General features: G+C 52.6%; 2 protein-coding genes across 6 annotated transcripts; both read left to right on the top strand.

Annotated features, from left to right (window-relative positions):
• Window positions 1-1,533: 1,533 nt before the first annotated feature.
• FANCE (FA complementation group E) lies at window positions 1,534-13,616 on the top strand. Of its 5 annotated transcripts, XM_079780639.1 has the most exons (11): window positions 1,828-1,910; window positions 4,215-4,247; window positions 5,164-5,788; window positions 6,351-6,395; window positions 6,678-6,746; window positions 7,024-7,167; window positions 7,501-7,624; window positions 7,799-7,877; window positions 9,955-10,021; window positions 11,275-11,400; window positions 13,076-13,614. In XM_079780639.1, the coding sequence occupies exons 3-11, from the start codon at window positions 5,210-5,212 to the stop codon at window positions 13,175-13,177; spliced, it is 1,335 nt and encodes a 444-aa protein (XP_079636765.1). In that variant the 5' UTR covers window positions 1,828-1,910; window positions 4,215-4,247; window positions 5,164-5,209; the 3' UTR covers window positions 13,178-13,614. The 5 variants fall into 5 exon arrangements, 3 of the variants coding, with proteins under 3 accessions (XP_079636763.1, XP_079636764.1, XP_079636765.1); XM_079780637.1 differs by lacking the exon at window positions 4,215-4,247 and having other exon boundaries at window positions 1,534-1,910; window positions 13,076-13,615; XM_079780638.1 differs by lacking the exons at window positions 4,215-4,247; window positions 13,076-13,614 and adding an exon at window positions 11,476-13,062 and having other exon boundaries at window positions 1,534-1,910.
• A 910-nt stretch (window positions 13,617-14,526) lies between these two features.
• On the top strand, window positions 14,527-16,808 carry RPL10A (ribosomal protein L10a). Its single transcript, XM_079780311.1, has 6 exons — window positions 14,527-14,595; window positions 14,885-14,959; window positions 15,032-15,112; window positions 15,464-15,612; window positions 16,180-16,352; window positions 16,606-16,808. Exons 1-6 carry the CDS (start codon window positions 14,591-14,593, stop codon window positions 16,774-16,776), a joined length of 654 nt encoding a protein of 217 aa, XP_079636437.1. The 5' UTR covers window positions 14,527-14,590; the 3' UTR covers window positions 16,777-16,808.
• The last annotated feature ends 3,798 nt before the right edge of the window (window positions 16,809-20,606 follow it).

Raw genomic sequence — 20,606 nt, 5'->3', positions numbered from 1 at the left:
TTTTTTTAATATATTTTATTGATTTTTTTACAGAGAGGAAGGGAGAGGGATAGAGAGTTAGAAACATCGATGAGAGAGAAACATCGATCAGCTGCCTCCTGCACACCTCCTACTGGGGATGTGCCCGCAACCAAGGTACATGCCCTTGACCGGAATTGAACCCGGGACCCTTCAGTCCGCAGGCTGACGCTGAGCCACACCGGTCAGGGTCAAATTTTCTATTATTTATTCAGTATCTGTCTCTCCTCACTTGAGTGTCAGCAGTAATGTGAGCAAGGGTCTTTGTTTTGTTTCCTGAATCCCCGGCCCTAGGTGCACAGTAAAGATTTGTTGACTGAATGGGTGTGTGTGGCAGCAAAGTTTGGAGGATGTGAAATACAAGCTGACGCCCTAAGTAGGGCTGATGGGGTGCTGTGGAGCTCTTCTCCCCTCTCCCTTTATTCCTGTCCTCTACAGTGATCCCTCCTGAAGGGGTTCGGGACCCAATTCCAATGCGTGATGTGTGGAAGCTTCCCCACACCAACAGGCAATTCTCAAACAGCAGGAGTCTGAGAGGTCACCTCAATTCTGATATCAGATTCCATAGGTAACGGGCTCAGTCCCACAGACCACCCTCCACTTCAGAGGCCAGTCGTGCAGGCCCACCCCCTGGCTTCCTAGCCACTGGCTTCACATCAGAGAGCCCATGAGCCCGTCCTTGGGTTCAATTAATTTGCTAGAACAGCTCACAGGACTCAAGAAGACCCATATGCTCACTAGATTACCGATTTATTAGCAAGGAAACTAAAGAACGTGAATCAACAGGCAGGTGGAGAGACACATAGGGCGAGGTCTCGAAGGAAGAAGTTTCTGTGCTGGAGTTTGGGGCCCAGCAAGGTGAAAGTGTTCTGGTTCCCCAACGTGGAAGCTCACGGAACAAGGCCAGGAGGTATTCTTTTTTTGGAGGCTTCAATAGGTAGCCATGATTGACTAACTCATTGGCCCTTGGTGATCGACTGGACCTCAAGCACCGCCCCCCCTTTTCCTTCCTGGGAGTCAGGAGTGGGACTGAAAGTTTGTCCAACCGTAGGATTGTCTACTATTGGGTAGGACTCTTTTACTGCGACCCCATTCTCAGGGATATTTGTACATCAAATATTCCTGGAGAGGGCGATGGGGTGGAAAATTGTGATCAAATCCTACCACAAACCCATGGTCTACAAGCAACATGGGCGTCAGATGAAATTAAATGTGGTTGGATCCTGAAGTACAACAGGATCCCTGACATCCATCCTGCACCCCCATCCTCCTCCTTCCCAGAGCAGTGGAGCCGAGCTGCCCGCCCCGCCCCCATCGCTGGTGTGACCCCGCCCCCAAACAACCCCCTTAGGTTGTGGCCCCGCCCCTTCCAGGAGTTGGCGCTCGGCCTCCTCGGCTCTCTTCCCACCTTTTGGCTCTCCGGCTGGCCCCGCCCCTTCCGGCCTGCCTCGCCCCGCCCCCGCCCCGCCCCGCCCCGCTCGTCTCCCTCCCTCTCAGATCCCTGGGTCTCCGGCGGCCGGGCCGGGCGCGCTGAGGAGGGAGTGCGGCGCGCGCGGGAGGGCGAGTCCTGGAGTTCTCCTCCCTCAGGCCGCGGAGCGGAGGCCCGAAAGCGAGCGAGGGTGGGGTGGGGCGCGGGGCCCGGGCATGGCAGCCCCGGAGGCGGCGCCCGCTCTGGCTGAGAGCGCGGAACAGGCGCCCTGGGCTCAGCTCGAGGCCCCCGCCCGCCTCCTGCTGCGGGCGCTGCAGGCGGGGCCGGACGGGGCGCGGCGCGGCCTGGGGGTGCTGCGGGCGCTGGGCCGCCGCGGCGGCGAGCCCTTCGCCTGGGGCCGCGTCCTGGAGGCGCTGTGCCGGGAGGAGCCGGTCGCGGAGGGCCCGGACCCGCGGCTGCTGCTGTAAGTAGCCGGCGCCGCGCGTCTCCCTCCCGGGCGGGTGAGGCCCCTCCCGCTGGGCCAGAGGGGCGGGCGGCGGGGAGGGCCCTGCCGCGGGCACTTCGCGGAGGGCCTCACTTGGTGCGGTCGGTGCGGGCGGCTGCCTGCGGCGGCGGGTAAACGAGTAATTGTAAGTCGGTGGACTCAAATCGGTTTTTTAAAATCCTCACCCGAGGATGTGTTCATTGGTTTTAGGGAGAGAGGAAGGGAGGGGGAGGGAGAAACATCAGCCGGTCGCCTCCCCTACGCGCCCAGGTCGGGATCAGCCGGCAGCCTAGGATGTGCCTGAGCCCGACTCCCCCAACCTTCCTGGTGCACCCGAGGACGCTCCAACCCACTGGGCACCGGCCTGGCGACTCAGATAGAGTTTGATAGCATATTCCACCTCTGAAAATACCGAACTCGTACCTTCAGTACAGGCATACTTACGTGTAAAGTGTACTTATGTGTTGAAATACATAATAAAGTATACAAAAATTAAATTTTAAAGTGAGATAAATGCCAATAAACATCTGGTTGTGGTGGCTTTATATCACTTTTTCAAAGCATAACATACATTTTAGGGCAAGATCACTTTTAGGGATGGTGTTCTTTTTTAAAAATATATATTTTTACTGATTTCAGAAAGGGAGAGAGAGAGAAACATCAATGATGAGAGAGAATCATTGATCGACTGCCTCCTGCACGATCAGTGGGGATCGAGCCCACAACCTGGGCATGTGCCCTGACAGGGATGGAACTGGTGACCTCCGTGTTCCTTGGTTGATGCTCAACTGCTGAGCCACACCGCCGGGGCAGGGATGGAGTTCCTTTTTTAAAAAAATATACATATTTTTATTGATTTCAGAGAGGAAGGGAGAGGGAGATAGAAACATCAATGATGAGAATCACTGATCGGCTGCCTCCTGCACGCCCCTGAACCTGGGATCCTTCAGTCCACAGGCCGAGGCTCTATGCACTGAGCCAAACGCTAGGGCAGGGGATGGTGTTCTTGATCATTGCTAGTCTTTGGGGTGAACTTTTTTCCCCCCCTCTTTATGTTGCTGACAGTTCTGACTAGGAGCAGAAGTGTTAGCTCTGCCATTTTCTCATTTGGTTGTGCTTCCGTTATTGGTGTTCACTTTTCAGGTGTCCTTATAAGTCACGTGTCCATTTTGTGAGGGTTTCGTTTTCTTAAAAAAAGAATACCATATTCATAAATGCACTTAACTACCATTTAACTAAAATACACAGAAAGTAAAAAAAGTGAGTGATGCCTGGCCAGTGTGGCTCAGCGGTTGAATGTCAACCTATGAACCAGAAGGTCATGGTGCGATTCCTGGTCGGGCACATGCCTGGGTTTCCGGCTCAATCCCCAGTGGGGGACATGCAGGAGGTAGCTGAGATTATATATATACTGTGTGTGTATGTGTGTGTGTGTGTGTGTGTGTGTGTGTGTGTGTGTGTATAGCCGGTTTGGCTCAGTGGATAGAGTGTTGGCCTGCAGACTAAAGGGTCCCAGGTTCGATTCTGGTCAAGGGCACATGGCCGGTTGCAGGCTCAATCTCCAGTATATACTAGCTATACGTGTGTGTGTGTGTGTGTGTGTGTGTGTGTGTGTGTGTGTGTGTAAATAAAATAACACACTTTTTAAAAAGTGAGTGAGGTGCCACCTGCAGCGTCTAGGTTCTGAAGAGCCCGCCTTCCACCCTTGGACACCCCTACCTCAGAAGTAGGCTGGAGTCTGGAATATGGAGATATATTAAATCCATATATGAAAGTTTTGTAATAGCCTGACTGGCATGGCTCAGTGGTTGAGTGTGGACCTCTGAACCAGGAGGTCGTTGGTTGCCGACTCCATCCCCAGTGGGGGGCATGCAGGAGGCAGAAAGCAAATGATTCCCTCTCATTATTGATGTTTCTATCTCTCCTTCTCCCTTCCTCTCTGAAATCAATAAAAAGTGATTTGGATCCAAACTGCATGGGTTTGAATCCCAAATTTTAAAAAAAACTTTTTTTAATACTTAATTTCTTGTGTTTTAGATAAGTAGTAACAGAAGTTCTTATATTTTCTTCCCACACTCCACTTCGAATTTATTTCGTGAGATGAGTCAAGAGATCTTTCAAACCCCCAAAGTGGAGGCTATAGAAATGTTTTCTAGCTGTCTGGCTTTTTCTGGGCCGAGTAGGGGGAGGGGAGACCTAACCCAAGATCACTGGATAGAACTGTACTTCACTATCATTGGTTTCTTTTGTAATTCTGTGTATTTTATTTTACACATTTAATAGATTCTGATAAGGGGGTCCATGGACACAAAAAAGGTAAAAGCCCTTTAAATAGGGTCTTCTTCACCTCTACTCCCAGGATCTTTCACCACAAATTGACCATCATTTTAACTTACACTCTCGTTTTCTCTCTCTACTTAATGTTTGTTTTCCACAAAGGAAAGATGCTTTCCTCTCTCACACACACATCCCAAGGCCCTCAGTGTGATGGTGCACAGCTCTGCAAAGTTGTGTATGGAGAGGAACAGAGGCCTGATGGGTGGTGGGCTGGATGCACCCATGACTTGCTTGCCTCCCCGACAAGCCGCAGGTCACACAGCATCTGGATTTGTGCCTTCACTACATGACAGACAGCTGCATTGCTCCGTCCGCAGCAGCCCTTGCTGATATCTGGACAGGCATTCTCAGAGTTAAATCATTCAGTAAGTGTGCACCAAGTGCCTGCTAGGGCTGGTGCCACGCCGGTGCTGGGGCGCAGTAAGGAGAGCACTTCTCTGCCTCTCAGGAGTCTTCGTGGTAAAGGGACATCAGAGCTGGACAGAGGTCCCCTGTGACTTCCAGGGCATGGCAAGTGGAGCACAGCCACAGCCGCATTGCACAGCACCCTGCAGTCCCGCCTATCCATTGCCATCCAGCCTCTAGCTCCGCCCAGTTTGCCTTGTGTTCCTCTCGATAGGATTCTTTATAAAAAAAAAAAAAAAAGGTTTTTATTGATGGTTTGTTTTTTGAGAGAGAAAGGGAGAGGGAGAGAGAGAAACATCGATGGGAGAGAAACATTGATCGGCTGCCTCCTACATACCCCTGCTGGGGATGGAGCCTGCAACCCAGGCATGTGCCCTGACCAGGGTTCGAACCCATGACCTCTCGGTGCATGGGATGATGCTCAATCCACTGAGCCATATCAGCTGGGCTCGATAGGACTCTTAACTGTTTGCCTCCCTCTGCTACCCAGGAAACCACTGCTGCTGCGATTGCCTCGCTTATGCCAGCGGAACCTGATGTCCCTGCTGATGGCTGTTAGGCCCTCGCTGCCTGAGAACAGGCTGCTCCCTCTGCTGCAGATCGCAAGGCAGGACCCGAGCCCTGACCCGGATGCCTGGCTCCAGGCCCTGGGGGAACTGCTGCGAAGGGATCTGGATGGTGGGGTCTCCACTGAGGGAGCATCCCCACTGTCTAGAAGGTGCCAGCGTCGGCTCCGAGACCTGTGTAGGCAGCTGAGTCCAGGCGGCAGGAGGTTGAAGTTGACCCAGTCTCCAGAGCCTGAAGAGGAAAAGGAGGAGCAAGAGGAGGACAAGTACTCCCAGCGGCCTGGGAAACGGAAGGAGCCCGAGGGAGAGCCTGCCAGTCCTGAGGGGGAGAGGGCCCCCAAAAGGTTCCGGTGTTTGGAAAGGGTCGAGGAGGAAAGTCGTGAGGAGGAGCAAGCTGAACATGAATCTTTGGGAACCCTGGCAGATGGAGGAGACACATCACCCATTAAGGACCAGCCTGTCGTGGGGGCTGAGTGTGTTGAGGCTGCTCAGAGTCTGGAGGATACTCAGGCATCCGCTGAGAGTTTGGAGCTGCCCAAAGCTATACAGGTACTAGGGTGAGGAGGCTGGGCTTAGAGTGATCCCTCAGGAGTCGGGGGTTTAATGGGGCAAAAGCCTGTTGGGACACTTTCCCCGTTGGAATGACTGTAGTCCGTGGAGCAAGGGGCAGGAGCAGGGGGTTAAGAAAATGTAGTCGCTGCTCTACAGACTCTGGGGAAGGGAGTTATGGGAGGTGGGAAACCCTTGACCTAACGATCTATAACCTGAGGTTAAAGGGTACTGGTCAGGCGGAGAGGCTCTAGAGCCACCCCACCACACCATCCTATGGGAGCGGGGGGCATGATGCCACCATCCAGCCTGCCTCCCTGCCCAAGGCTGGGTCTACCCCGTTAGGGTGGATGCAGAGAAGAAGGTCGAGACAGCTGGATTTGCACGGCCCTTGTCTAGTTTGAGTTCTTAAGCTCTTATCAAGGTCTAGGCTTCATGTCCTTGAATCATCTTTGCCTACTAGCTCCCCCCAGCTTGGGCCTTCTCAGGAAGGGGAGCCGGGAGTGGGCTTGGGGCCACGCTGTGCGGGTAGGGGCTTGGTGGTGACTGAACTCTCCTGCAGGACCAGGTTCCCAGGCTGCAGCAGCTGCTCAAGACCTTCGGAGAGGTGAGTGGCCCTGCCTCCTCCACCTTCCGGGACCGCAGCCCTGCTGAGGCTCAGGGGGCCCAGGCAGTGAGGCACAGACGGTTAGGGGTGGGGCTTGCAGTGAAGAGCTGACAGTCGCTGCAAGTCATCTTGGGCCCAAGTGCAGATATGTCGTCTGGCCCCAACAGTTCCTCTCTTCTGGTAGCACCTTCTGGGGTCCTCAGCCACCACTGCCGTTGAAGGGGTGGCCTCGGTGACTTGTCACCATCACTCTGCCAGTCCTAATGTGGCTTTCCCTCCCAGGGGTTGGAGGGGTTGGAGGATGCTCCCACAGTTGAGCTGCAGCTTCTCCATGAATGCAGTCCCAGCCAGGTGAGTCCAGGAAGATCACCTGGCCCTGAGCTTACATCCCATCTCCCCAGCCTTTTCCCATTTAACTGTGTTTCCCTGCCTCATAAGGATTGTGGGAGGGGAACTTTGTTGGATTTGGTCTCTCGGGCAGGGCTCACCCTGACTGGGTTTATTAAGCCCTGACTCCACCCCGTAGGGCAGCTCTCTCAGCCTTCCCTTCCCCTGGAGTGTCTTGCCCTAGCCCTCTGCTGCCCCGTTGGCAGAGACAGCCGAGTGTCCCTGTCCTGCCGCTCTGCAGGTTGGCCTGCTCTGTGACCAGCTGCAGCTGCCCCAGCTCTCGGACACAGGCCTCCTGCGGCTCTGTACCCGGCTGCTGTCCCTCTCACCAGATCTCAGCCTCAGCAACGCCACTGTGCTGGCCAGGAGCCTCTTTCTTGGACGGGTGGGTGCATTGGGGTGCATGCAGTCTGCCAAGCACACTGGGGGAGAGTCTGAGCCCGCAGGAGGGTGTGCTTGGGAGAGGTGTCCCAGCCTGGCAGGCAGCCTGGGACAGGGGATGGGCATGGACCCCAGGCCATCTACCCGCAGCTGATTCCTCCTTGAACCCCAGACCAATTCCAGAAGGATTGGGGAAGGGAGCTGTGTCTCCCAACGGGTGGGTCCATGTGAGTCCTAGATAAAAATACCTTTTCCCTCTGTAACATATATCACCATCTGAAATATGTACCTGATAAGCATTATGAATGAAAGAGCATTTCCTCCCCATTGGCTGTAGATTCTCTCCCTGACTTCTTCAGCCTCCCGCCTGCTCACAACTTCCCTGACCTCCTTCTGTGCCAAGTATACCCACCCTGTCTGCAGAGCCCTCCTTGGCCCCGTGCTCCGGGCCCCAGAAACAGGTAATTCCAGAACCAGCCTTCACCCAGGGTGACCCTGGCAGAAGCTGGGTATTCAATGAGTAAAAGCTGTTACTTCCCTGACAGTGCCCCCTCTGATGAGCTGAGCATGCCGTTCCCTGCAGTCCTCTCCTCTCCTGCCATTCCCCAGACTTCTCCCCTCTGTCCCCTACCCAGGTCCAGCTCAAACAGAGCTACTGTGTTGCCTTATGAAGGACGAGGCCCTGGAGCCAGACAGGCAGGTGCTAATACTGGGGTGAGTATTCAGGCCTCTGTGTCCCCTCCTCCTCCCCTGGCCAAGTCTGTTTCTGGCATTTTGGAGTTGGAGCCAACTGGGCACTGGCCCTGTGCCTGAAAAACAGGAGGTGCCCCCCTCCCGGTTATCTGAACCTGGCTGGGGCCTTCCCACCTGGGCCCGTGCAAGTTGCCATCCTGTGCCCCTTCCCGAGCCCGGAGTTCCAGTCTTCCATGCAAGGTGCTTTGCGGAATGCAGAGAAGGGCTGGTGGTCCTGGCTCCTGAGCAGTTGCCAGCGTAGTTGGAGATTGGCACTATGGGTAAAAAAACACTGGCTCTGGAGTCAGACAGACATAGTTTCAAATCACAATCTGGCATTTTTTAAAATGCGAAATTCAAACTGGTTATTCCATATCTCTGAGGCTCTCAGAGCTTCTTATGAAAAATGGGAATAATACTCTGTAGGATTTTTCTAGATATTAAGTGTGATAATCCATATAAAGACCTCAGTACAGTATTTGGCATTTAGTAAATGCTCAGAAATTGTTATTAAATTTGTGTTAAAATTGGAGATTCGCCCTAACCTGTTTGGCTCAGTGGATAGAGTGTTGGCCTGCGGACTGAAGGGTCCCAGGTTCAATTCCGGTCAAGGGCATGTACCTTGGTTGTGGGCACATACCCAGTAAGGAGTGTGCAGGAGGCAGCTGATTAATGTTTCTAACTCTCCCTCTCCATTCCTCTCTGTAAAAAATCAATAAAATATATTTTTAAAAATCTAAAAAATTGGAGATTCGAGACAGAAATAATGAGTAGAAAAGACCCATTGGACATCAAAATCCTATATAACAAAAGGCTAATATGCAAATCGACCAAATGGCAGAACGACGGGTTGCTATGACACACACTGACCACAAGGGGGGCAGATGCTCAATGCAGGAGCTGCCCCCTGGTAGCCAGTGCGCTCCCACAGGGGGAGCGCCGCTCAGCCAGAAGCCCTGAGTCCGGCTCACAGCTGGTGAGCACAGCGGCAGTGGCAGGAGCCTCTCCCACCTCTGTGGCAGCGCTAAGCTGTCAGTCAGACATCCCCCAAGGGCTCCGGGACTGCGAGAGGGTGCAGGCCAGGCTGAGGGAACCTTCACTCCCCCGCTCCCCCGAGTGCACACATTTCATGCACCGGGCCTCTAGTGAAATATAAGATGCTAAGTATGAGAAGGACAATCTCAAAAATAGTATCAGCCACCACATATCGAGCACTGTCTCTGCTTTAGGTTCATCATCTCAGTTAGTCTTCATGTAATCCGGTGAGGTAGGTGCTGCTGCCGCCTTAAAGATGGAAAACTTAGGTATGTGGCCAAAGGTCACACAGCCAGCAAGTGATAAAGCCTGGGATCAAACCCAATTCGTGCACCCAGGAAGCCACACTGTCCATGTGACATGCGGCCGTTCCAGGCAAGCTGAGGCCCGAGCGGTAGAACAGGAAGCACAGCCGGAGTGGACCTCCCTGTGGGTTGGGCTCCGCAGGGAAGGCTGGCCTTCTCCAGGGCGCCTTGTATGTCTCATCCATCATCATGGTCCCTGGGTCGCCCTCACCTTTTGTACTCAGGATGTATTTTTAAAAAAAAAAAAACACATCTTTTTATTGATTTCAGAGAGAAAGGGAGAGGGAGAGATAGAAACATCAATGATGAGAGAGAATCATTGATCGGCTTCCTCCTACACGCCCTACACTGGGGATCGAGCCTACAACCCAGACATGTGCCCTGACTGGGAATTGAACCATCACCTCCTGGTTCATAGGTTGATGCTCAACCACTGAGCCACAGTGGCCGGGCTCAGGATGTATTCTTGACTCCTGGCTATTTCTCAGGGGATCTTTGTACCTCCTACCGCCAAATCCTTCATTGTCAGCTCCCAGGGTCTTGGGTTGTGGCCTGCCTGGCACTGAGTACGGGCTCTGCAGCAGTGACTACTGGGCAGCCGGCAGCATCATGGAGACTCTGACTCATTCCTCTGGTGGCTGGGGTTCTTGGCCTTGCCCTGCCTTGGGGCAGGCTTCAGCGGGAGGCTGGGCTTTACCACCGGGGCCTGTGCTTTGCAGACAGATCTTGGAGGTGCCCTGGAAGGAGCAGACTCTCCTGGTGCTGCAGTCACTCCTGGAGCGGCAGGTGAGCGGCTGCCTTGGGGACGAGGACAGAGCAGTGCTGCAGTGCTGGGGACGGGTGTGGGGCTGCTGCGCCTCTGGTTCCTTTGGTGATGGAGGGGCAAGTAGGACAGCTGCCCTACAGCAGGGTGCCCCATGACTGTGGGAGAGTCCCGGGGCTTCAAAGGCTGGTAGCAGAGAGCTGACTCCATGGTAAAGTATCTCTGCCTCTTCCTGGCTCTGTGGCCTTGGGGAGCAACTTTCCGCTATGTGTGTAGCAATTAAGTTGTATTCCCCCTGGCCAGTAGCTCAGTGGTTAGAGCACCTACCTGGGTTGGAGGCTCGGTCCCTGGCTCCAGTTGTGGGAGGCAACCAATCGGTGTGTCTCTCTCACATCAATGTTTCTCTCTCTCCCTTCCACTCTCTAAAAAGCAATGGAAAAATATCCTCGGGTGAGGATTAACAAAATAAATAAATAAATAGTTTTCTTTTTGAATAGGTAATAAATTCATATGTTCACAATTTAGAAGCTCAAAGAGGAAATAGTGAAAAATATTCCCTCAGCCGTCTAGATGCCCTTCCCCGGGGTGAACCAGTGTTACTAGCTTCAGGGGACCCTCCCAGAGGTGCTTATATTTACAAGGACACATGTATAGATGCATTTTCCCTTTGTTTTTTTACATAGATGGGAACACCAAGTTCAGTGCGCTGTATTCTGCTTTATTCACTTAATATATATGTTGGCAATTTTTCCATATCAGTACTTAAAATTCTGCCTCAACTTAGGTGTTGACCTAACCTCTCTGTCTCAGTTTCCTCATCTACTAAAGGGGAGTGATGATAGCACCTACCACACAAGACTGGGGTGAGGTGTAGTGGGATAACTGGTGTAAAGTGCTCAGAATGGTGCCTGGTGCATAATAATGCTTATTAAATTATTATTATTATGAAGACCTATTGTCATGCTGGCAGTGCCACTCTGTATCTTCAAGCACTAACCCAGGCTAGGGATCCTCGGCCTCCCTTGGTCCTAATCAGCCTTTGCAACGGTAGCCGCCCTTTTCTGAGACCTATGCGCAGGCTTTATGTGCATTATCTCATTTAATCCTTTCACAGGCTTCAGAGTTAGATTTTATGAGCCCCATTTTACAGGTGTGGAAACTGAGGCTTAGTTTGGCTAAGCGATCTGCATAGGGTCACCTAGTTAGTAAGTGGTAGAGCTGGGAAGTGAATGCAAGGCCTGTTCTCATGCTGCTGTTCCCCTCCCAATGTGTGCAGGTGGAGATGGCCCCCGAGAAGTTCAATGTGTTGATGGACAGGCTCTGCAAAGAGGGGCCGGCAGCCACTGCGTCCATGGCCTACGCCAAGCTCATGCTGACAGTGATGACCAAGTATCAGGCCAATGTGAGTGCTGATGGGGCCATGAGGGCTGGCCCTGCTGCTCTGAACCAGCCATGACGGTGTACATCTGTTTGCCAGGGAGAAAACCCTGAGTGTTAGCCAGGGAGCCCACAAGTTGAAGCCTGGGACTAGGCAATGAGACTGCTCATCCAGCCAACACCGCTGTGGGCCAGATGCCACATGGGGAATCAACAGTGACCATATCACAGTCCTTGTCCTTGACTTGACCCTCTCCCCTCACACCAGGCTAGCAAGAGGGGAAGGAGAGATGATAAACAGATCATTGCAATATCTGGTAGGAGTCAGGTGCGAGTACACACGGGGCTTTTGATGACAGAGCAAGAGGGGGCAACTAAACCTTGTTTGTGGTTTTGAATGGGGACAGGTCTCCTGACTCTTAAAAGGTGAGTGGTCGTCAAGGGCTGAGATGGAGGAAAGGGCATTCCAGGCAAAGGAAACAGTGTCAGCAGTGAATGTCTGAGGGGTACAGGTAGCTCATTGGCTGAGGCCTAAAAATATGAGAGTTGATGGCGGTAGGGGATGAGGTTAGAGATCTAAAATATCAAGAGCTGCCCTAACCGGTTTGGCTCAGTGGATAGAGCGTCGGCCTGCGGACTGAAGGGTCCCAGGTTTGATTCCAGTCAAGGGCATGTACCTTGGTTGTGGGCACATCCCCAGTAGGGGGTGTGCAGGAGGCAGCTGATCGATGTTTCTCTCTCATCGATGTTTCTAACTCTCTATCCCTCTCCCTTCCTCTCTGTAAAAAAAAAATCAATAAAATATATTTTAAAAAAAATACCAAGAGCTAATACTTGCATAGCCCCTGCTACACCTCAGGCACCGTTCTAAGCCCTTATATATGTTAACTCTCTAGTTTATTCCATGCATTAGCACTATAAGAAGATATATTATTAGCTTCATTTTATAGATAAGGAAGTTGAGACTCAGGTAAATGTAACTTGTCCAAGGTCACATTGCCAGGCCACGATAGCATCTTATGAAGGGCCTTGGACTTTATCTTGAAGGCCAGGTATTCTTGGCTGTTGGCTCTTTACCCTTTTCTTGGGAGTCACAGTCCCATTTGACGTTTTGATGAAAGCTGTAGCTCCTCCCTGGAAAATGAACACATGAACACACATCTGAGGAACACGTATCAGGAGACTGGGTCCTGGAAGGAGGGCCTCAGTACGAGGCCTCAGGAGTTCTCCCAGGGCCTTCAGCTGGAGTGAGGTGGTCAGATTTGCATTTTATAGAGAAACCTCTGGCCTCGGTAAGGAGTAGGGATTAGAGGGAAGATGCAGGGTGGACACCTGCCAGGAGGTTGCAGCTACAGGTCAGGGAAGAAAAAGTGTGCCCCAGAAGGAAGGTGGCAGCGGTTTCCTGTCTGTAGCCGGAGGGTGTGAGGGTTATATGAACTAATGCATATAACGTGCTGCCGTATAGGGCGCACTCAGCTGTCAGCTGTTACTGCGTGGCTGACTTAGTAATTGTGCAGTATTTGGCCCAGGTCCACCTGAATCCAAAGACAGTGAAATAATGAGGTTCGATTGCTCAGGGGGTCCTTACCTCCTTCCATCGTCCTTATGCCCTGGATTCCTCTCCTTTCTGAACAGGGCCCGGGGTCAGAGGGAGAGGAGGGATCGGGTGCCGGAGTCCTGACGTTCTTCCTTCTCCCCAGATCACTGAGACCCAGAGACTGAGCCTGGCCACTCCCCTGTCGCTCAACACCACCTTCCTGAGGAAGTCCCTGCAGGCCGCCCTGAGACGTCTGGCCCCCTGACCTTCCACCCGGGGACACCAGCTTCCTGAAGGACACTCTGCCCTCACCCTGACCCTTGCCTGGGGTGAAGGCCGAGCCTGGCCATTCAGGCATCAACTGCCTCCCTGTTCCAGGCTCAGAGAGGCCATCTTGACCTCCCAGCCAGCAGGGAGGGTACAGGCTAAGGGGGCTGGATGAGCTGGTTTCCAAGGACTGCTGACCCTGGCTCACTCCCTGTCACTTCTGCCTCAGGCTTCGGCAGCCGTCTTTCCTACAAGCCCGGGAGCGTCACAGCAGACCCAGAAGAGTGAATGATGCTCGGGGGGACCCGTGCTTAGCACTCAGCACAGATCTCGTGTGCTGCAGTGTGTTATGATCCCCTGAATTGTTCTGACTTGAATAATAATTTATCAATGGTATTTAATAAAAATCAGGAAATTCAATAATGTGTCATTAGAAGCAGTGCCTGCCTTCCTATTAACTCTGGTATTTGTTGAAAATTAACTCACCACCACCACTCCACCTGCTCAGTGACAAGGGGCATCTTTCCCCAGTGAAATGTTCTGAGAGGAAGGTGGTGCAGTTCTGAGGTTCATTCATTCATGTTCTGTGGACCAGAGTGTGTGCTACCACCCACCCCAACCCTATCAGCTGTCTGTTGAGTAGGGGCGGGGCTTAAAGGTGGGAGTGACAGACTGGAATTGGGGAAGGCTTTTGGGCGGAAGACATTTGCGTAGGGACGGAGGCTCCCGGGTTACTGTGGGCAGAGGATGGGCCTGTTGAACAGGAAAGGGTGTGCAACACCGTGGCCATGTCTGACATCTTTATATTCCCACAGCAGCTAGCAGGCGCCCCGTTCATAGGTAGGTGTTACAGAAGACGCAACTGTCGGGTGAAGGTTCATTACAGTACTTTCCAGCTCTTCCCCACTGCAGGCTTCGAGGGGCCAAGAACACAACTTTATCTGCAAGTCCCTTCTTGCAACTCCCTCGGAAGCCGCAAGCCCACCCCCACCCCCCGCCCATTAGAGCGAGATGAGGGAGAGAGTTCGGGAGTAAAGCCTGCTTTTAAGGCAGGTGCGTGAGGAAGAGGACAGAGAAAGTCTGGGGCAAACATGCAGGAATCACACCCTCTCAGCGGCCATTACAATGCGTGGCCCAGTACGTTTGGTTTCTGAAGCTCAAGCCCTGGACCTAGCCTCTTCCTTACCAGCCTGGCAGCTGCTGGCGCAAAACGGGGCAGTCTGAGGGTGCCCCGGGCCGCAGCCTACCGGCGCCCTCCAGCGGCCGCAGACGGCGGCGCGCCCGGGGATGGAGCGACCGACTGCGCTCGGCTGGGGAGGCACAAGGCATCTCTCGCGAGAACAAGGTCCCTATTTGAGCGCATGCGCGAACTGAGTTAGTCTCTTTTCCGGTTTTTGCGGCGCGAGGAGCCATGAGGTGAGTGACATTTAGGGGGCTATCCGTGCTCATCCGCACCCCGGACGCCCCGGTGGGGAAGGAGACTCTGCGGGCGGAATCGGGGGTCCTTGCCCTTGCTTCGCTGCGGGGCATTACTTGCCGGTCGGCCGCCGTAGGAGCCCCCTTTCCGCGGCCTGCATCTGGTTCTCGGACCCACTCTCCGACCCGGTGTCAGGTTCCCCAGCCGCTCCGCCTGAGGCCCTGGCCACGCCGAGGGTGCCGGTCCGCGGCGCCGGGCCTGAGCGCTGGTCTTGCTTCCCTCTTGCAGCAGCAAAGTCTCCCGCGACACCCTTTACGAGGCGGTGCGGGAGGTCCTGCACGGGAACCAGCGCAAGCGCCGGAAGTAAGCCGGGTCCGCGGGAGGGCGGGCGCGGGCCGGGGCCTCGGCGGCCGGCTAACTTGCACTTTCCCTAAGGTTTTTGGAGACGGTGGAGCTGCAGATCAGCCTGAAGAACTATGACCCTCAGAAGGACAAACGCTTCTCGGGCACCGTCAGGTTGGCACCGTTCTGACCCCACCCAGCCCTCAGTGCCCCCGTGCCCAGCTCTGCCCTCGAGGCTCCTGTTGAGCCCGAGGTGGGCAGACACGCGCGGCACTGGAGTGCCCGGGTAGTTCAGACCCCCTGCTCTGGGCAGGCGTGGCTGGACGGACCCCCACCCTGGGTCTTAAAACAAGAGGGGAGGCGTGGGGAGGCCTAGGCCGAGCCCGCCGGCTAGTTTGAGAAGCCAGACTAGCTGTTGGTGAACGTGGACGCTCTGGGTAAGGCTCTGGCTGCAGCGGGCCCAGGCCCGTTCACCCGCCTGGAGACCCAGGGCTGGGCGTGACCTGCTCTGTCCCCAAAACGCAGGCTGAAGTCCACGCCCCGCCCCAAGTTCTCCGTGTGTGTGCTGGGGGACCAGCAGCACTGTGATGAGGCCAAGGCCGTGGACATCCCGCACATGGACATCGAGGCGCTGAAGAAACTCAACAAGAATAAGAAACTGGTCAAGAAGCTGGGTGAGTGGGGGGCGGGGGGAGGCGGCGGACCGTTCTGGGAGTGAGGAAAGTGGTGCTTAGACCGTTAGGATTTTAAAATGATGAGGAGGGTAGAATTGTGACCAAAGGGTGTGCTGTGGTTGGTTAACTTGATTTAGGAAAGTTCTTTTTCTATTTGCTTTGAGGATTGAGTTTTATACGGGAAGGAGGAGGCGTCCAGGTGTGGTTCAAACCCATGATCTCCATTGACTAGTCGGGTGCTGGTGTTTGAGTTGGAATTTCTATTTCAAGTTCCAATTTAATTTCTTCTTAGTCTCTGGTCTACAGTTGTCATGTAGCGAGAAAGTGGGAAGGCAGGATTAGCCCGAGTGTTTTGCATTGCAACATGGATTGTGGGTCAGCCTGGCTTCTGGTAACAGATTTTATGTGAATGTTGGGCCAGTGAAAGTTCAGAGGGTGGAGATGCTCAAACTGGAGTGAGGGAGGAGTTAAAAAGACTTGGTACCTGTGCTGGCTTGGGTCACAGAGCTCGTTTGGAGGTCGGCCTTTCGGGGTCCTAAGCATCCAATGGCTTATTCTCTTCACCAGCCAAGAAGTACGATGCCTTTTTGGCTTCAGAGTCTCTGATCAAGCAGATCCCACGAATCCTGGGCCCAGGCCTGAATAAGGCTGGCAAGTTCCCTTCCTTGTTGACCCACAATGAGAACATGGTGGCCAAAGTCGATGAGGTGAAATCCACAATCAAGTTCCAGATGAAGAAGGTAAGTTAATCCACAGTCTTGGTGGCCCCGGCCCTGGAGCCTGCCCACGTCCTCTAACCAGGAGCCCTGGTTTGCCTTCCTGTGATACTTTGGACATGTGATTGGCTAAGCAGGGTTGAAGCTGGTCAGAGCCTGGGGCCAAAGCACTGCTCGCTGGGAGGGACAGACGGACCATCTACCTCGTGGATGCCCCCACTCTTCCCATGTTCTCTCCCATCTGCCACCAACCTGATTGACCTTCCTCTCCCCACAGGTGCTGTGTCTGGCAGTGGCTGTTGGCCACGTGAAGATGACAGATGATGAGCTTGTGTACAACATCCACTTAGCTGTCAATTTCCTGGTGTCATTGCTCAAAAAGAACTGGCAGAATGTTCGGGCTTTGTACATCAAGAGCACCATGGGCAAGCCCCAGCGCCTGTACTAAGGCCCAGCTAATAAACCATACTGCCACTGTGACCTGTCTGCCTGTGACTGGGGGGAATGGGGGACAGGGACAGGCTTCACACTGCAGACATTGAGTTCACTCTTACTGGGGGCCTGGAGCTGCTCCCTGGGTATAGCTCACTTGGGGCCTTGGTCCATTGGATCACAGCTGCTACAAATGAAGATTGGGTTCCTAGGTGTTGATGGGACTAATCCACAAACCCGGAGAAATTGGTCTAATACATTGGAACCTCGGTTCTTGAACTAATTCATTCCAGAAGACTTCAAGAAGCGATTTGTTGAAACCAAGCTTCTCCCCATTAGACAAACATTAAATTTATCAGACGATCCCCCGTTAGCCTTAATCAAATGGCTTTCAGTACTCATTCTGTGGTGCAGCATTTTTGCTTTTTCAAATTTACCTGAAAAATGGGTAGGATCCAGGCCCTACCCTACCCCTTTCCCTTGCCTATTGGTGCCAGTGCCAGTGGCTTGGTATTCTGGGAAGTACCTGTGATTAGACCTTTCACTTGAATCATTTGACTTTGGTAAATAAAGGGACCAGCTCATTCCCCCCCACCCCCCGTTTCTTTTTAATATATTGATTTCAGATTGAGGGAGAATCAATTATGAGAATCATTGATCCGGCTACCTCCTGCATGTCCCCTACTGGGGATCAAGCCAACAACTCGGGCATGTGCCCTGACTGGGATCAAACCTGGGGCCCTTCAGTGGGAAGGCTGACACTACCCACTGAGCCAAACTGGCCAGTGCTTATCCCACCAGTTTTTATTTCAGAGAAGGGAGGGAGAGGTGAGAAACATCAATGGGCTGCCTCCTGCACGCCCCCTTTGGAGGATTGAGCCAGCAGCCCAGGCAGGGTGGACCTGGAGCAACACTGGCTGGGCGTCCCAACAGTTTTAATAGAGCTGAAAGGCTAATCAAAGCATAAATAAAAATGCACCTTCTGAAAACAAGGTTTATCTGACCTGGAGCTGCCAAGTGTACAAGGTTCTCAATACAGACCTTGAGTAGTTTGCCATTTTAAGTTAAGTTTGCGGGTAAAGTAGCTACCCTAATCGGATGAGAACGAGTTTGGGTTCTCAAGGTAGGCCTAGCTTTTTTCTCTGGCCTATTATAGTATTAGGAGTAGTAAAATAGGCTTGTTTATGTTCCCTTACCTAAGGAGGGAAAAAGCTGGCTATAAAATTAGGACCCAATTTTACTGAAGTGTTTATGCATGGTAAAAATTATTGGAAGCTTACATAAAATTTGACTGTTTAACTCGGAGTTAAGTGGTTTGGGGGAATTTCTGTAATCTTTGTAATCAAGAAAAAAAGGCAGCCCGGCCGGTATGGCGCAGTGGTTGAGCGTGGACCCGTGCACCAGGAGGTCACCGGTTCAATCCCTGGTCAGGGCACGTGTCTGGGTTCTGGGCTCAATCCCCAGTAGGGGGCATGCAAGAGGCAGCCCATCCATGTTTCTCAATGTTTCTATCCCTCTCCCTTAAAAAATATTTTAAAAGAAAATAGGGCGAACAAATTTGTGATGACTTAGTGACTGGAGGGATGTAATAAAAAAATACAAGTGTGAATATATTTTACTAGAGGCCCAGTGCACGGAATTCATGCACTGGTAGGGTCCCTAGCAGCTGCCGGCAGCTGGCCGGGTACTGCCTTCCTTCCCCAGGCCAGCCCTGCCCCCTGGTCGAACTCCCTGTTGGGACAATTTTCATACTACGCTTTTATTATATAGGATGCCTTGTCTCTGCCACAAAGCTGCTTACAGGGCACTGGGTGCAATTAAGAGAAAATAGAGCCGTGAGGCAAAGTCATAAAGCAAACAGGTGGGCTCCAGCTGCACCTGTGGTGGCCACACCTGAGGGCCTTGATGGGCACCAGTGCAATCCACCTCTGAGTCCAAGACCAGAAAGACATCTGTACCCGCAGTGGTCCTGTCGTGAGCAGGCATCGTGAGCCAAGGTTTCGGAGGTTTCTCGTGACCTCAGACGTATACTCAATTTGTTGGATGCAGGGGCCAAAGGTCCCTGCTGCCTGAGTTTGACTCCTCAGCCCTGCACTTGGGAGCCAGGGGAGCCTGTGAGCAAGTCTGTGAACGTCTCTAAAACTCTCGCTATTTGGAAGTGCGGGTGATGATGGTACCCACCTGAAAGAGACTCGTACCAACTTAAAAGCATTACAGTGCCAGGCACTTAGCACTCAATTAAAAGGAGCACTGGTAGTGCTTGCTTCGGCAGCACATATAATAAAAATAAAAATTGAAACGATACAGAGAAGATTAGCATGGCCCCTGCGCAAGGATGACATGCAAATTTGTGAAGCGTTCCATATTTTAAAAAAATAAAAATAAAAGGAGCACTGGTAAAATGGTAATTCTGTATAAACTGGTGCACAATGCCAGTGGGTTTAGGACAGACTGAGTGGAGGACATCTGTGCTGATGAATGGGGAGAAAAATCCATCACTCCTCCTGTCTGAAATGAGCCAAGGAATAAAATCCTTAAGAAGTTTCGGAAACTCTAAGGCAAGGTAAATGGGTATGTTTTAGAACTACGTGGGAACTTGAATCTTCCTGCATTGATCTGAATTTAAGTCAAACCTACTCCGCTTTGTAGGAGTTCTTAAAACCCAACTCTACACTAGACACACTCACCACCTTCAGCTGGGCTCTGGGGAATCTGTTTAGAGACCCAATGGCTTCTCTCAAGAGGCCCACAGCATCTGGGGGGCGGGAGGGGTGCAGGGGGAGTCTATTGTAAATGAGGCTTGAGCTATTTCTTCAAATCCCAGCCTCCAGAATGATTAGTGCAAAGCTCAGTGTGCACCGGAGTTATAATTCCAGGCTCAGGTACCTGGGGAGCCCTAGTTTTCCAGCAGTTGTATGCAGGGAATGAGGAGCCTCATGAACCCCAGGACAGTGCTCTGGCTTTGACTGTGGAATTGACGAAAAGATGGCACCCTCCCTTTTCCCCAGAAACGTCAGAACAGAAACAGGGGCAAGAAAGACAGAACTACTGGCCCCTTCTTTGGGCTCCAGCTTTGTTGACCTTTCTGTACAGCTTCCCACAGACCCTGACAGGAGGGCCACTGTCCGAGCCTGGGCTTTGGGCTCCCAAGACCCGCCTTCATATATATGTGTGTGTGTGTGTGTGTGTGTGTGTATGTGTATATATATATGTATATATATGTAATTTTTATTTGTTGAATTTAGAGAGAGAAATGGAGAGAGGAAAAAACACCCATTTGTTGTTCCACTTATGCATTCGTTGGTTGCTTCCTGCATGTGCCCTGACCAGGGATGGAGCCCACAACCCTGGCCTATCAGGACAACGCTCCAACCGACCGAGCTACCAGGCCAGGGCAATACCCACCTTCTTATCCTGGTTCCTTCCCTACTCTGTAACCTCAAAGTGAGTCATCACCCACTTCATGTTACCGTTGTGGTTGGGGGCAGGCAGTAAAGAAAAGAGAAAGCAAGGAGGCCGGTCAATTTCACTCCTTGAACGTTCTGCCTGAGGGACCTACATTATTCTTAAAGAAGCCACCCGAAGGCTGACTGCTCCAGGAGCAGTGAAGGCAACAACCCACGTGATGAACTTCAAGCACTCAGTAGGTGCCATCACTTTTTTTAAATCCTCACTCGAGGAGCGAGTGTATTTTTTCCATTGATTCTAGAGTGGAAGGGAGAGGGGAGACGGAGAGAAAGGAGGGGAGAGAGACATTGATGTGTGACAGAGACTATCAATTGGTTGCCTTCCACACACGCCCCGACCAGGAATCGAACCCCAGACCCTCCAGTGCACAGGCCAATG

Source organism: Cnephaeus nilssonii (assembly GCF_951640355.1).
Source record: "Cnephaeus nilssonii genome assembly, chromosome: 9".
NCBI lineage: Eukaryota > Metazoa > Chordata > Mammalia > Chiroptera > Vespertilionidae > Cnephaeus > Cnephaeus nilssonii.
This window is presented reverse-complemented; position numbering and strand designations above follow the sequence as displayed.